Source organism: Somniosus microcephalus, chromosome 2, assembly GCF_052327205.1.
Source record: "Somniosus microcephalus isolate GS21.2 chromosome 2, FLI_Smic_1.0, whole genome shotgun sequence".
Taxonomy (NCBI): Eukaryota; Metazoa; Chordata; class Chondrichthyes; order Squaliformes; family Somniosidae; genus Somniosus; species Somniosus microcephalus.
In genome coordinates, this window is record NC_140988.1 from 284,244,131 (window position 1) to 284,257,465 (window position 13,335).

Here is a 13,335-nt window from a genome sequence, read left to right on the forward strand (position 1 = left end):
CTGCCCCACCTGTGACAGAGACTGTAGGTCCCGCATTGGACTCATCAGTCACCTGAGAACTCATTTTTAATGTGGAAGCAAGTCATCCTTGGTTCCGAGGGACTGCCTAAGAAGAAGACGACAGATAACTAAAGGAGAAGAAAATAATCCACCATCGTGTTTGTGCACCTCCAAGCAGGTAGTTAGAAAACAGTATTGGTAGTAGCTTCTCTATTGGCTGTGAAAATGTGATGTGAAAAATAAACAAAAAAGCAGAGAAATTAAATTAAAATACCTTTAAAAATTAAATTGTGTATGCTGTGAGGCTACCCGTTAGGCCAAAGAAAACCAAGGTCATTTTTGCCCCCTGGAGTGCTCCCTGGTCCCTCTTCCAATAGCAATCAATCTTTACAATCCATATTAACGATTTGGAGGAGGGAACCAAGTGCAACATATCCAAGTTTGCCGACGATACAAAGATGGGAGGGAAAGCAGTGAGTGAGGAGGACATAAAAAACTTGCAAAAGGACAGACAGGCTAAGTGAGTGGCAGAAATTTGGCAGATGGAATATAATGTTGGAAAGTGTGAGGTTATGCACTTTGGCAGAAAAAATCAAAGAGCAAGTTATTATCTAAATGGAGAGAAACTGCAAAGTGCTACAGTACAAAGGGATCTGGGGGTCCTGGTGCATGAAACACAGAAGGTTAGTATGCAGGTACAGCAGGTGATCAGGAAGGCCAATGGAATCTTGGCTTTTATTGCAAGGGGGATGGAGTATAAAAGCAGGGAAGTCTTGCTTCAGTTATACAGGGTACTGGTGAGGCCACACCTGGAATATTGCGTACAGTTTTGGTTTCCATATTTAAGAAAAGATATACTTGCTCTCGAGGCAGTTCAGAGAAGGTTCACTCGGTTGATTCCAGAGATGAGGGGGTTGACTTATGAGGAAGGGTTGAGTAGGTTGGGACTCTACTCATTGGAATTCAGAAGAATGAGAGGCGATCTTATCGAAACATATAAGATTGTGAGGAGGCTTGATCGGGTGGATGCGGGGAGGATGTTTCCACTGATGGGTGAGACTAGAACTAGGGGGCATAATCTTAGAATAAGGGGCTGCCCTTTCAAAACTGAGATGAGGAGAAACTTCTTCACTCAGAGGGTAGTAAATCTATGGAATTTGCTACTTCAGAGAGCTGTGGAAGCTGCAACATTAAATAAATTTAAAACAGAGATAGAGAGTTTCCTAGCTGATAAGGGAATTAGTGGTTACAGGGAGCGGGCAGGGAAGTGGACGTGAGTCTAGGTTCGGATCAGCCATGATCCTATTGAATGGCGGAGCAGGCCCGAGGGGCCGTATGGCCTACTCCTGCTCCTACTTCTTATGTTCTTATTTCTGGGGCAGTTTACGCTTTGCCTTCTCCAATGCAGGTCCCACTTAAACTCCAGAATGGAAGGTATGTCAGCTGAGAGCAGGCATGGAAACTGCTGAAGGGTGAGCTGGGTGGAATGCTGCTGGGACGTGGTGGGGGAGGGGTTCAGAAACTCCCTCCCCCAACCTTGAGTTGGGACTTTTTAACTTCAATGGGATGGAAACCCAGTGGATCAGACATTTGCCCCAATCTGCAAACACCCCACTATAGCGGGGTTGGAATTACACCTCTCCCCTAGGCTTGGGCATCTTTGCACTTGACTCAGCACATCCAAGTGATTTATGACTTTGATCTTAAATCAGAGTGGAAGCTATTAGCAAGTCCAAAGGCAACTGTGCAACTTAGTGAGAAAGCCAATCATGTTGTTTTCATGTGTCATTTTTTCCCCAGGAAGAACGAACAGCATTAAAATGAGAGTGCATGATATAACAGTGCCATGCAATGTGACAGTTATTACAAAGTGAAAATAGGCTGAATGAATCATGCAAATTAAATGCATTGTACCAGGCTATTTTTAAGTGCAAGATTATCAAAACATGAACAGTCTTCTTTGTGTCATGCTTAGAGCATCAAACTAAATAGGAGCTGACAGGTAATATAGTTGTGCTGAAATAGATAGAGAGAACAGAAAGTGAAAGCCTAATGTGGATGATACAATTTACAAAGTCAGATCTCAAAAACTACTTTCAAACCCACAGAAAATGTAGATGTTATCACTGTGGTTCAGTAGTGTGTTCATTTGTCAACTTCCAAAGCCTCAGGGGCTTGGCATAGCATATATCGGGGGTTCTCAACCGTTTTGCTTCTGAGGCCCCCCTCCCGTGTTATAAAAATTCCACGGACCCCCGTAACACAACACAAGTATTTTTTCTGTATAAAAATTAGTTATACAATTAAACATATATATTTATTATTATTTTGTTTCACTTATTCTGATTAATTAGGAAGAGAAATTCTAATCATATATTAACACCGCCACCTTTAAATCGATAACTGGAAATTAGATACAGTTTTATTTTTTCACTACTGTCAAGTCAGAGACAAACTAGCACAGGATATGACCTGAACCAGACCCTAAACCCCAGCATTACTGGCACCCACCAGAGTGAGTGGGTGTAAAGAGGAAGCTCTCCTTTGGTGACTCTATTGTTACTGCTGGTTATTTATTCACTGGCTGCTGCGCCTTACCGAAAGAATTGAGGAAATCTGCTATCATTTTGATGCTGCTTGTGATAACCTCAATGTACTCCTTGTTGGCCCAGTCCTGGTGTATCCCTCTCTGCACCAGATCACCCTGCCCCGCCATGTCTGAAGTACAATGACGTCCCCCGACCCCACCTATAATCGCTGCACCGATTGGCTTCCCATCGCCTGTCCAAAGTGCCAAATAAACCGAACGACCAGATTGGCTACATCTAACCCAGAGGTGAGAGTTAGGCAAAGATTATTGGCCAGGTGGGTGGCGGATTGGGGCGACGGATGAAAAGAGTTTCTAATGTTAAACGTGAAGGAGGGCTCAGACGTTGGGAGCAAAAGAAGAATCTAATTGGTTAATTGATTGACAAGCGGTTACATCTGGATTTCAATTTGTATCATTGAAGAAGCAATGAAAAATATGATTGGTTTAATTTGGGTTAGCGCTATTTTGGCGGACCCCTTGAAACCTTCTCATGGACTCCTAGGGGGCCGCGGACCGGACCCCCCAGCTGAGAACCTCTGGCATATACAATATAACCTTTATATCAATTTTACTTTTAAACATCTTCAATTTTAATTTCTTACTTTTTATTTTTTCTGTAAAGAAACCTAAACTAGGTTGAGGTGAGGATGGCGAGATACGTGTCCAGGATTAAGAAGTTGACAGAACTTCAGGGCGTGAGTGGGCTCTGGGATAAATCAGGTTCAGGAAAAACTAAACTAGACCAGGAAGGATGTCCAAGTGAACAATACTCTGAAGGTTTTTTTTACAAGGTGCTGTAAATGCACATCCCTGTAATGTCAAGCAATTTTCTATATGCTCACAGGATGACATCAAACCAGGGGGTAACTTTAACTTTCGGAAATGGTGTAAAAAGGGCAATATCGGATTGGCTGGCCATTATATACCCCGCCCGATTTTCCTTTCCAATGGGTGTATAAATTGGGTGGTGAATTTGATATTATGAAGTTAAGATACAGGTCAGCCATGATCTAATTCAATGGCGTAACAGGCTTGAGGGGCTCAATGGCCTACTCCTGTTCCGATGTTCAATGTGCTCTATGTTCCTATTGCCGAAAGTTAAAATTACCCCTTCTACATCTGTATAGGCCCACTGGTAGAGAAGTTCCTGAAAGCAACATTGTTATCACTGATCTAAAATATGGGCAGTGACTGCCAAAACCTCCCATGAAAGCTCATAGCAGCCCAGATAACTATGGAATTGGTGTGTGTAGAGGAAACTGATGTAAAAGACAAAATTATGTCAAATGTATTCAGTACACATTACAAAGCCTAAGGTACAATAAATGTTTTAAAAATTTGATATAAACTCAAGTTATAATGAACAAAAACAATCTTAACTTCAAATTGATTTTAAAAAATTCTAATGCAGAAAACTTACAAATAAAATTTCTCCTCCCACACTGGATTCAGATTTCCATAGATAGTCTTTGTTCTCTTCTTGGTTTTGCCAACATGAACAGTGACATATGGGTCACTGGAACCAGTTTTATCCTTTGCTTGAAGTCCCTGAGCACACACCACTGCAAAGAGTTGAAAACCAGATTTTAGGACTGTCTAAATAGACTTGCAAGCTCTTTTTAAATTTCTATTTTTTTAATTAAGCAATCAAGACCAAGGTTACTCGAGTTCTCAATGTTCTCTGTCCAGGTGATCATATTGAGTATCTCTAATAGTTTCTTCTAGCAACTTGCCTATAACAGAAGTCAAGCAAATAAGCCTCCCTCCAGTCCATGGGAGTAGGTCATTTGAGCAGGCAGAAGGAGCCTCCATCTCACATCTCACCTGAAAGTTGGCACCTCAAACAATGCAGTACTCCCTCAGTACAGGACTGAAGTGTCAGCCTTGATTATGTGCTCAAGTCTGTAGTGGGGCTTGAACAATGAAAACCAAAAGCTAATCCGAATGACAGAAGTGTAAGTGAGCTACTTTCAGCATTGGAAATAAATCTCTAATTCCAAGAGGATGTGGCAGGTTTCCTCCGTTGCGTTTGTGCATTAAATAATTGCTTGGTGCATAGAGGAAGTGCATAGGCAAAAATAAGATGGGAAGTAATGAAGCCCATCTGATTTTTAGAGGATTACATAGGATATATGGCACGGAAACAGGCCATTCGGCCCAACCAGTCCATGCCGGCGTTATTGCTCCACTCGAGCCTCCTCCCGTTTTTCCTCATCTAACTCTATCAGCAAAACCCTCTATTCCCGTCTCCCTCATATGCTTATATAGCCTCCCCTTAAATGCATCTATACTATTTGCCTCAACTACTCCCTGTGGTAGCGAGTTCCACATTCTCACCACCCTCTGGGTAAAGAAGTTTCCTCTGAATTCCCTATTGGATTTCTTGGTGACTATCTTATATTGATGGCCTCTAGTTATTCTCTTCCCCACAAGTGAAAACACTCTCTCTGTATCTACTCTATCAAAACCTTTTATAATTTTAAAGACCTCTATTAGGTCACCCCATAGCCTTCTTTTTTCAAGCGAAAGGAAACCCAGCCTGTTCATACTTTCCTGATATGTATACCCTCGCATTTCTGGTATCATCCTTGTAAATCTTCTCTGCACTCTCTCCAGTGCCTCTATATCCTTTCTAATATGGCGACCAGAATTGTACGCAGTTCTCCAAGTGTGGTCTAAGGTTCAAAACAAGTTTAGCATAACTTCACTACTTTTCAATTCTATCCCTCTAGAAATAACCCCTAGTGCTTGGTTTGCTTTTTTAATGGCCTTGTTAACTGTGTTGCTACTTTTAGCGATTTGTGTATTTGTACTTCAAGATCTCTTTGCTCCTCTACCCCACCCAGACCCGCCCCCCATCTCCAAGTAATAAGTGACCTCCCTATTCTTCCTACCAAAATGTAATACCTCACATTTAGCTGTGTTGAAATTTATTGGCCAATTATATGCCCATTCTACAAGTTTATTAATGTCCTCCTGTAATTTGTTGCAGTCCTCCTCAGTGTAGTCTGTGGGTTGTATAGCGAAGTAATACACAGACTACAAGAGTAACTTAAACAGGACTTTACTATTCGAAGGTCAGGGCGAATCTGCCCAATAAATTCTGCCACAGCACTTATATACCGGTGTGGTCACCGTCGGTATTACAGTATACAGCAGCCAGGATAAAGTAGTGCCACACCTAAAATAGTTCTCTTAAAGGTGGACGGTTACATACAATAGTTCTCTTAAAGGTAGAACAGTTACATACACTACAATCCTCCCTTTTTAGCTTACAACATACTTATTCCCCATTAAACATAACCTCCTAACATATATCCAACTTTATGTTAAAACAGTTCACAGATGTAATCTCTGCGGAAACAGTTCACAGATTCAGTCTCTGCGGGAAACAGTTCATAGATTTAGTCTCTGCGGGAAACAGTTCACAGATTCAATCTCGGTGGATGCGCCTTCCGTGCTTCTTGACTCGGTCCTGACAACGCCTCAGTGGTGCAGCAGTTCCCCGTGGTGTAGTCGGTTCACGTTGCTGGAGTGACTCATCCAATAGTCCTTCACTGGACTTAACAGCTTGAACTTCCGTCCTTCTGAACCAGCATTGTTGGCTTGTAAAACTTGAGTACCTTGGGAAGTTTTCTACTTCCAAACTGATTTGGCTCCGTTCGCAGGGACCCCGTGCGTGATCTAATAGTGATGATGATGGTCCAGATGATCATCATCTTCTGCTTCGTCTTTTCCTTTTCTGCTTCTTGGAGACTCTCGGGGCTCCATTGTCAGCTGCCTGCACAGTTCCTCCCGTAGTAGCGCCACCATCTCCCGATGTTCCTTAGACTTTTTGTGATTCGTCAAGGTTTCTGCACTTTGGGAGTTTTCATCACAAGCTGGGCAGAACAGGTCCTCGTAATATTCGGTGTCGCTCAACAGGTCATGGTAATATTCGGTGTCGTCCTGAGCTAAGCCAGCGGGAGGGTCTTCTATTTCCTCCTTGCCCAGCTGAACGTTAGCCGACTTTTGTTCTAAATCCCGACATCTGTCCTGAAGAGACTTCATCATGCGTTCAGCTTCATCCCGCTTTTTCTGGGCTTCCTGCAAGTCTTTTACTAATGACCTCATTTGTGATTTCAATACTTCAACTTCATTCGGAGATTGATTGATCGGACCATTCAATCCCTCTACTGAAGTAGCTGTTTCAGCATTCTGTTGTTCTGCATTGACGTGAGGCAGCGTACTTTCGGCATCCAAGAGCGGCTCTGCTGCAGTCTTCTCAGTCTGTGTTGCCACCTCAGCTATTTCAATAACCTTTGAGCGTTCTGAACCCCTTTTCTTTGAAGATTGAGGCTCGTGTTCAAGTTTTTCCCATTTCAGGGTCTTGTCCCTCAGCATATGAAGAAGTTGGCTGACTGTTAACTCTTCTGCCATCATCCGTTTCCCATTAGCTGCAGGGCTGTTTATAAACTTGCCCTGGGGCTCCTTTGCTGTTTCTACTTTGCCATCATCCGCAGCCTCCACCATTCGAATTTCCACAAATGAATCGTCCGGTGATGCTGCACCCAACTTCAGTAGGAGCTCGGAAGTCATGTCGACCAAATCAGCCTTTTCTGCCTGCAACCTGCTAACAAGCGCCTTCAGTTGCTGCACATCTTGTTCCACCAGATTAGAGCACGCACCTTCAGAAAACGAATCAGCTTTGATTCGTTTGGCCTCCTCTCGCAGACGGTTTGTGTGCTCCTGCTCCCTTTTCTCCCTCAGCTGCTTCTGTTGTCTTTCCAGATTCTCCCATTCGGTGTCATAGAACTTTTTCATTGCTTTCATCTCTTGTTCGAGACGGCAACTCAATTGTTCTAATTGCTGTCGTAATTTGAAATAAGTTTGAGTTCGAGCTCGGTGTTCCTCAGTAATGTATATGTCTGTAAACTGAACAGACTCAGAATTCTCTGTCAAACTATGTTGTTGTTGTTCAGTGGAGTTCTGTTCTGAAACTTTGTTCTCCTCTGGAGCATAAGCCTTTATGCACGCCTTCATTTTTCCAACCTTAGTCAGCAAGTCCATTTTAGCCTTGTCTTTCATACTTGGGCTGGACTTATCGTCATCCATTTCAGAGTCTGAGCTGATTGTCCACACCAAGTCCTCACTCGTTATTGCTTTTAGGTAGTGCCATTCCATGTCTATTTTCTTGATCCACTCCCGTCCTAGAAGTGGTGGTCCTCCCTCAGGTAGTACATATAAGTCCATTCCTGGGTGTTCTTTGCCCGTCTCTCACCTTGACTCTTATCTTTCCCATGGGGTATACTTTATGCCCCATGTATGTCTGCAATACGAACTTGGTATCTCTCAAGGGTATATGTGAGAATAGCCGGTTGTAATCCCTTCGATTTATGACTGATAGGGCTGATCCAGTGTCCAACTCCATTTTTACTTGGACTCCGGCTATTTTTAGCATGACCCAGATAGTTTGTAGGTCAGCTTCCTTACTCACATTGTGAATTCTCAGACTACCCAGTTCCTGGCCGTTTGGGTCTGAATCCGAATTCGGTTCATCTGAACTCTTCTCAGCCACCTTGTGTACTTTGTTGTACTTTTCCTGTGATGGTTTTCTTTGGTTGTTGGTCTTCTTCTCTGACCGGCATACTTTAGCTATGTGACCCAGTTTGCCACATTTTCTACATTCCTGGTTTTTAAACCAGCATTGGTTCTGATCGTGTGTTGTCTTCCCACAACGATAACATTTCGTTGTACCCGAAGTAATTTGATCCACACTGAGTGCCGCTGCCTTTAGCTGCATTTCCGCAGTTCCTTTCGCTGCGGCTTCGTGTGATGCTGCAATAAGAACAGCCCTCTCAAGTGTAAGGTCGTTCTCTTCGAGCAGTCGCTTTTGCGTTCCTTCCTTCGACAACCCGCACACGAACTTGTCTCGCAATGCCTCTGTCAGATTTCCTCCAAACTGGCAGTATTTCGCTAATCTACGCAGTTCGACCAAGTATTCCGCGTTGCTTTCCTCTTTCCGTTGCGTTCTCGCATAAAATTTGAATCGTTCCGCCAACATCAGCGGTGTGGGGTTCAAGTGATCCTTCAGAACAGCAACAATATTATCGAAAGTCTGATCCGCCGGTTTAGCTGGTGATAGAAGATGCTTCAATAACCCGTATGTCTTCGCGCCCATCGAGTTTAGCAAGATTATAGCTTTATCATCATCTTCTATTTAATTGGCCTCACAATATATCTCGATACGTTCTACGTACGTGGCCCAATCTTCTACCTCGGCATCGAAGTTGTTGATGTTACCATGCTTAGGCATCTTCACTATCTCCCACTATCTTTCTGCGAAACAACAGGATTTCTCTTTAACTTTTTCTTTTTTTTCCCAAAAATGGCGGTTTCCCGCGCTTGTCTTCTTCCCCGCCTACTGGCAAAATGGCGGTTTCCCGCGCTTGTCTTCTTCCCCCCTACTGGCAAAATGGCGGTTTCCCGCTCCTGACTTCTTCCTCTGGTGGGAGGGGTAAGCTTTGCCCTCGGGCGACGACCGCTGGTTTACGGGGTTTGTAGCCTGTGCGCCGGCTTCAGTTTATTCTGAAGCGCACGCTAGAAAAGCCGATCGCGTTCCTTGTTCCCCCCCCTTCTTCTTTTTGGCAGGGGCAACCGGCGCTGGGGACAACCAGTTGGCGTCGGACAGATCCAGCTCCTGGTCCTTCACGGCAGCTGCTGCAAGCCGCTGGCCGGAACCTCGCTCGGTCTCTCTCTCGGGCTCTGTCTCTCTCGCTCGCTCTCTCTCGGGCTCTGTCTCTCCCGCTCGCTCGGCTCTCGCTCGCTCTCTCTCGGGCTCTGTCTCTCCCGCTCGCGCGGCTCTCCCTCAGCGGCTTTAAACGCCTCTCCCAGACCTCCCGCAGTCCGGTCCTTTCCTCCCCGGCTGCGGCTGATTCTTTGCGGGTTATTTAGTTATTTATTTATTTATTGCCTCCGCGCCTTATGATCCCGGTCGCAGCGCCTCGCGGCCTCGGTAGGTGCCCGGCCTTTTTCGCCGTCGCGGTCTAGTCGTCTCACGACGCTCCCCAGCCCGCTTGTACCGCGGCTTCTGCTCCACGCTGCCCCAGTCTCAGCGCCTCTGGGCCCGACTTCTGTCCGGCTCCTTTCCCCCTCGACCGTGGTCGAGTGCACCGCCCTTATCCTCCGTTTATTTGTTTCTATTTTCCCTTTACTCACAGTCACCGTGGCCGACTTGCTTCTCGTGTTGATCGGCTCACTCACCACCGTGGCAGAAGGGACAATCCGTGCCTGTTGCTGATGGAAGACTTCGTGTTTGAATCTTCCTCCTTTCTTGGTCTGCAGACTCGAGTTTTCTCTCAGCAAAACGACGAGGGCGGGTGCCTCTTTTTGACGCTCGTTTACTTCTTCAGAAGTATTGTTGCCGCAGGGTAAGATCGAACTCGTCGCCACTGTAAAGTCTGTGGGTTGTATAGCGAAGTAATACACAGACTACAAGAGTAACTGAAACAGGACTTTACTATTCGAAGGTCAGGGCGAATCTGCCCAATAAATTCTGCCACAGCACTTATATACCGGTGTGGTCACCGTCGGTATTACAGTATACAGCAGCCAGGATAAAGTAGTGCCACACCTAAAATAGTTCTCTTAAAGGTGGACGGTTACATACAATAGTTCTCTTAAAGGTAGAACAGTTACATACACTACACTCAGTATTGACTATCCCCCCCAATTTTGTGCCTTTTGAAAATCTAGATAAATTACATCTACTGCATTATCCTTGTCTACTCTTTCTGTTACCTCTTCAAAAAATTCAATGAGGTTTGTCAAGCAAGACTTTCCCTTTTGTAATCTATGCTGACTATTCATTATTATATTTTTGGCTTCTCGATGTTCTTCTATTTTCTCCTTTAGTAGGGATTCAATTATTTTTTCTACCATTAATGGATGGAAAATCAGGTGTGCTCTATTAGGGGCTTGCGATCATTTTCATCAGATTTTCTTCTATGTGCTCTGCTTAAGCATCATTTAATGGCCAAGAGCAAAAAAGGACTTTCTGCCCCTTTATACAATAGGAGAAATAACCGCTAGAGCCTCATCAGAAACAGGGCCAATGGTCTACATTTGAGATCCTATTGAGCAGGTCAGGGAAGTGAAGTGCATAGCTCATCAGTGCTACTGGCATGTAGCAGTAACGCCACAGTGGGAAAATTTCTATCCATCACACAGTACATTATTGCCGAGACTAGAGATTTAAATCTAAATCTCCAGAATCTTCTAGAGTTCCTAGGCTTTATTTGAAATCACTGGAAAAATGCATCACAGACAACATAGTTGAGGTTTGCAGATCCTGGTCCATCAAATACAAGCATTGATAACTTTTACACTGTACCGGTTATAGTAATCTTTGCTGACCACTTAGATGTTCCATCAAGTACACTTTGTTTGATAGTTTTCATTTGCTGTGCATGTGCAACTTTTATCACTCCGAAGACATCCCGGATCAGCTCAAAGATTTCTGGCTTGTTCCGCTCTCGGATCTTCATCCTGTCTTTCATCGCCATAATAATATTTTGTGTTCTGTCTTCTGCACCATGTTTGGAGCTTTTCTCAGCTGCACCTGTTTATAGGAAGTATTGCAGAATACTGTTGTGAAAGTTGTGGAAAAAATTTACCAAATTTCCTATGCTGTGATGATTGTAAAGCTGGAAAAGCTTGTTAGATTGTATATGCTAAGTTAGGATAAGCACATTAGACTTGTTTTTTTGTACCGATTGTAACTATTCAAAAAATAATTCAATTCTCAAATCTTTCACCTATGTATACAGATTTCCCTACCACCATTTTCCTTTTTCTTTTGTTAGTCTTTTAGAACATCTCTACGAATGCTTTTAGCTGGCTGCTCAGTACATAAAAGGGCAGACTGAAGTGAGAACAATAGCAACGTGCATCTAACGTGCCTTTAATGTAGAAAAATGTCTCAAACTGCTTTGTAGAGGTGTAATCAGCAATAAATGCTGAGGCAAAGGATGAGATATTAGCATGTGTGACCAAAAGCTTGGTCAGAGGTGTGTTTTAAGGAGGGTCTTAAAGGAGGAGTGGGAGATGAAGGCCAAGTGGTTTAGGGAGGGAGTTGCAGAGCAATTGCAGAGGTGACTAGGAGACTATAGGCACAGCCGCCAATGGTGGGTGTAGGGAGATAGGGGTGCAGAAGAGGCCAGAGTCAGAGAAATGGACAGTTCGGGGGGAGTGGGGGGGAGATTGTAGGGCTGGAGAAAATGATGGAGGGGCAAAGCCATAATGAGATTTAAACACAAGGAGAATTTTAAATTGGAGGTATTGGGGGACCAGGAGCCAATGTAGGTGTAGGTCAGCATGGACAGGAATGATGGGCGAGTGGGGCATCGTGCACAGTTTTGGATGAGCTGAAGTTTACAGAATGTGGAGTACAGGTGGTCAGCCAAGAGAGCACTAGAATAGTCTACAATAGCAAAATACTGCAGATGCTGGAAATCTGAAATAATAACAGAAAACGTTGGAAAAACTCAGCAGGCAAGGCAGCATCCGTGGAGAGAGAAACAGAGTTAACGTTTCAGGTCGAAGACCTTTCGTCAGAACTGAAAAAAAGCAGGAAATGGAACAGATTTTAAAGCAAGTTTAGGGGCTGGGAAATGGGGGAGGGGATGAAAGAACAAAAGGTAAGGTCTGTGATAGGATGGAAGGCAGGAGAAGTAAAGAGGCATTAAGAGATATTCAAGGCAAAAGGAGATGGTAATGGGACAGCTTAAGAAACAAAGGATGGCTCTAGATGAAGTGTGAATTGCGCTGGCAGAATGAAAGACAGCTGCCACGTGGGAGGGAAGAGGCTCACGATGTGGTCACCTCTATATTGGGGAGACCAAGCACAGATTGGGTGACCGCTTTGCAGAACACCTTCGTTCAGTCCGTAAGGGGGACCCCGAGCTTCCGGTCGCCTGTCACTTTAATTCACCACTCCATTCCCACTCAGACCTCACCGTCCGCGGCCTCTTTCATTGTTCCATGGAAGCTCAGCGTAAGCTCGAGGAACAGCACCTCATCTTTCAATTAGGCACTTTACAGCCCTCTGGACTCAACATTAAGTTCAACAATTTCAGATCATAACCTCGGATATTTTTTATCCACACTTTTTGTTTGTGCCTTTTTTTCTTCCCTCCCACGTGGCAGCTGTCTTTCATTCTGCCAGCGCAATTCACACTTCATCTAGAGCCATCCTTTGTTTCTTAAGCTGTCCCATTACCATCTCCTTTTGCCTTGAATATCTCTTAATGCCTCTTTACTTCTCCTGCCTTCCATCCTATCACAGACCTTACCTTTTGTTCTTTCATCCCCTCCCCCATTTCCTAGCCCTTAAACTTGCTTTAAAATCTGTTCCATTTCCTGCTTTTTCTCAGTTCTGATGAAAAGGTCATCGACCTGAAACGTTAACTCTGTTTCTCTCTCCACAGATGCTGCCTGGCCTGCTGAGTTTTTCCATTAGAATAGTCTAGTCTGGAGTGACAAACGCATGTATTGGGGTTTCAGCAGCAGGTGGCTGAGGAAGGGACAGAGGCAGGCAATCTTGCCGAGGTATAAGTAGGAGATTTTTCTAATGGAGATGATATGGGCTCAGAAGCTCAGTTCGGTGTCAAATAGGATGCCGAGGTTGTGAACAGTCTGGTTTAGTCTGAGACAGTGGCCAGGGAGGGAGATGGAATCAGTGGCCAGGGTATGGAATTTGTGGGGGG

The 13,335-nt window shown here is 44.3% G+C and overlaps 1 protein-coding gene across 13 annotated transcripts in view; it reads right to left on the minus strand.

Moving 5' to 3' along the window:
- Positions 1 to 13,335, minus strand: part of unc13bb (unc-13 homolog Bb (C. elegans)) — an 807,248-nt gene that overhangs the window by 227,118 nt on the left and 566,795 nt on the right. For all 13 annotated transcript variants that reach the window (XR_015074481.1, XM_085972924.1, XM_085972914.1 and 10 more), the window contains 2 exons: positions 10,962 to 11,189; positions 4,011 to 4,152 (listed from right to left, as the gene is read on the minus strand). Coding sequence is in view for 12 of the 13 variants with exons in the window: in XM_085972924.1 (XP_085829050.1) it covers positions 4,011 to 4,152; positions 10,962 to 11,189 (370 nt within the window). In the remaining variant the exon portion in view is untranslated. The remainder of the gene's footprint in view (positions 1 to 4,010; positions 4,153 to 10,961; positions 11,190 to 13,335) is intronic.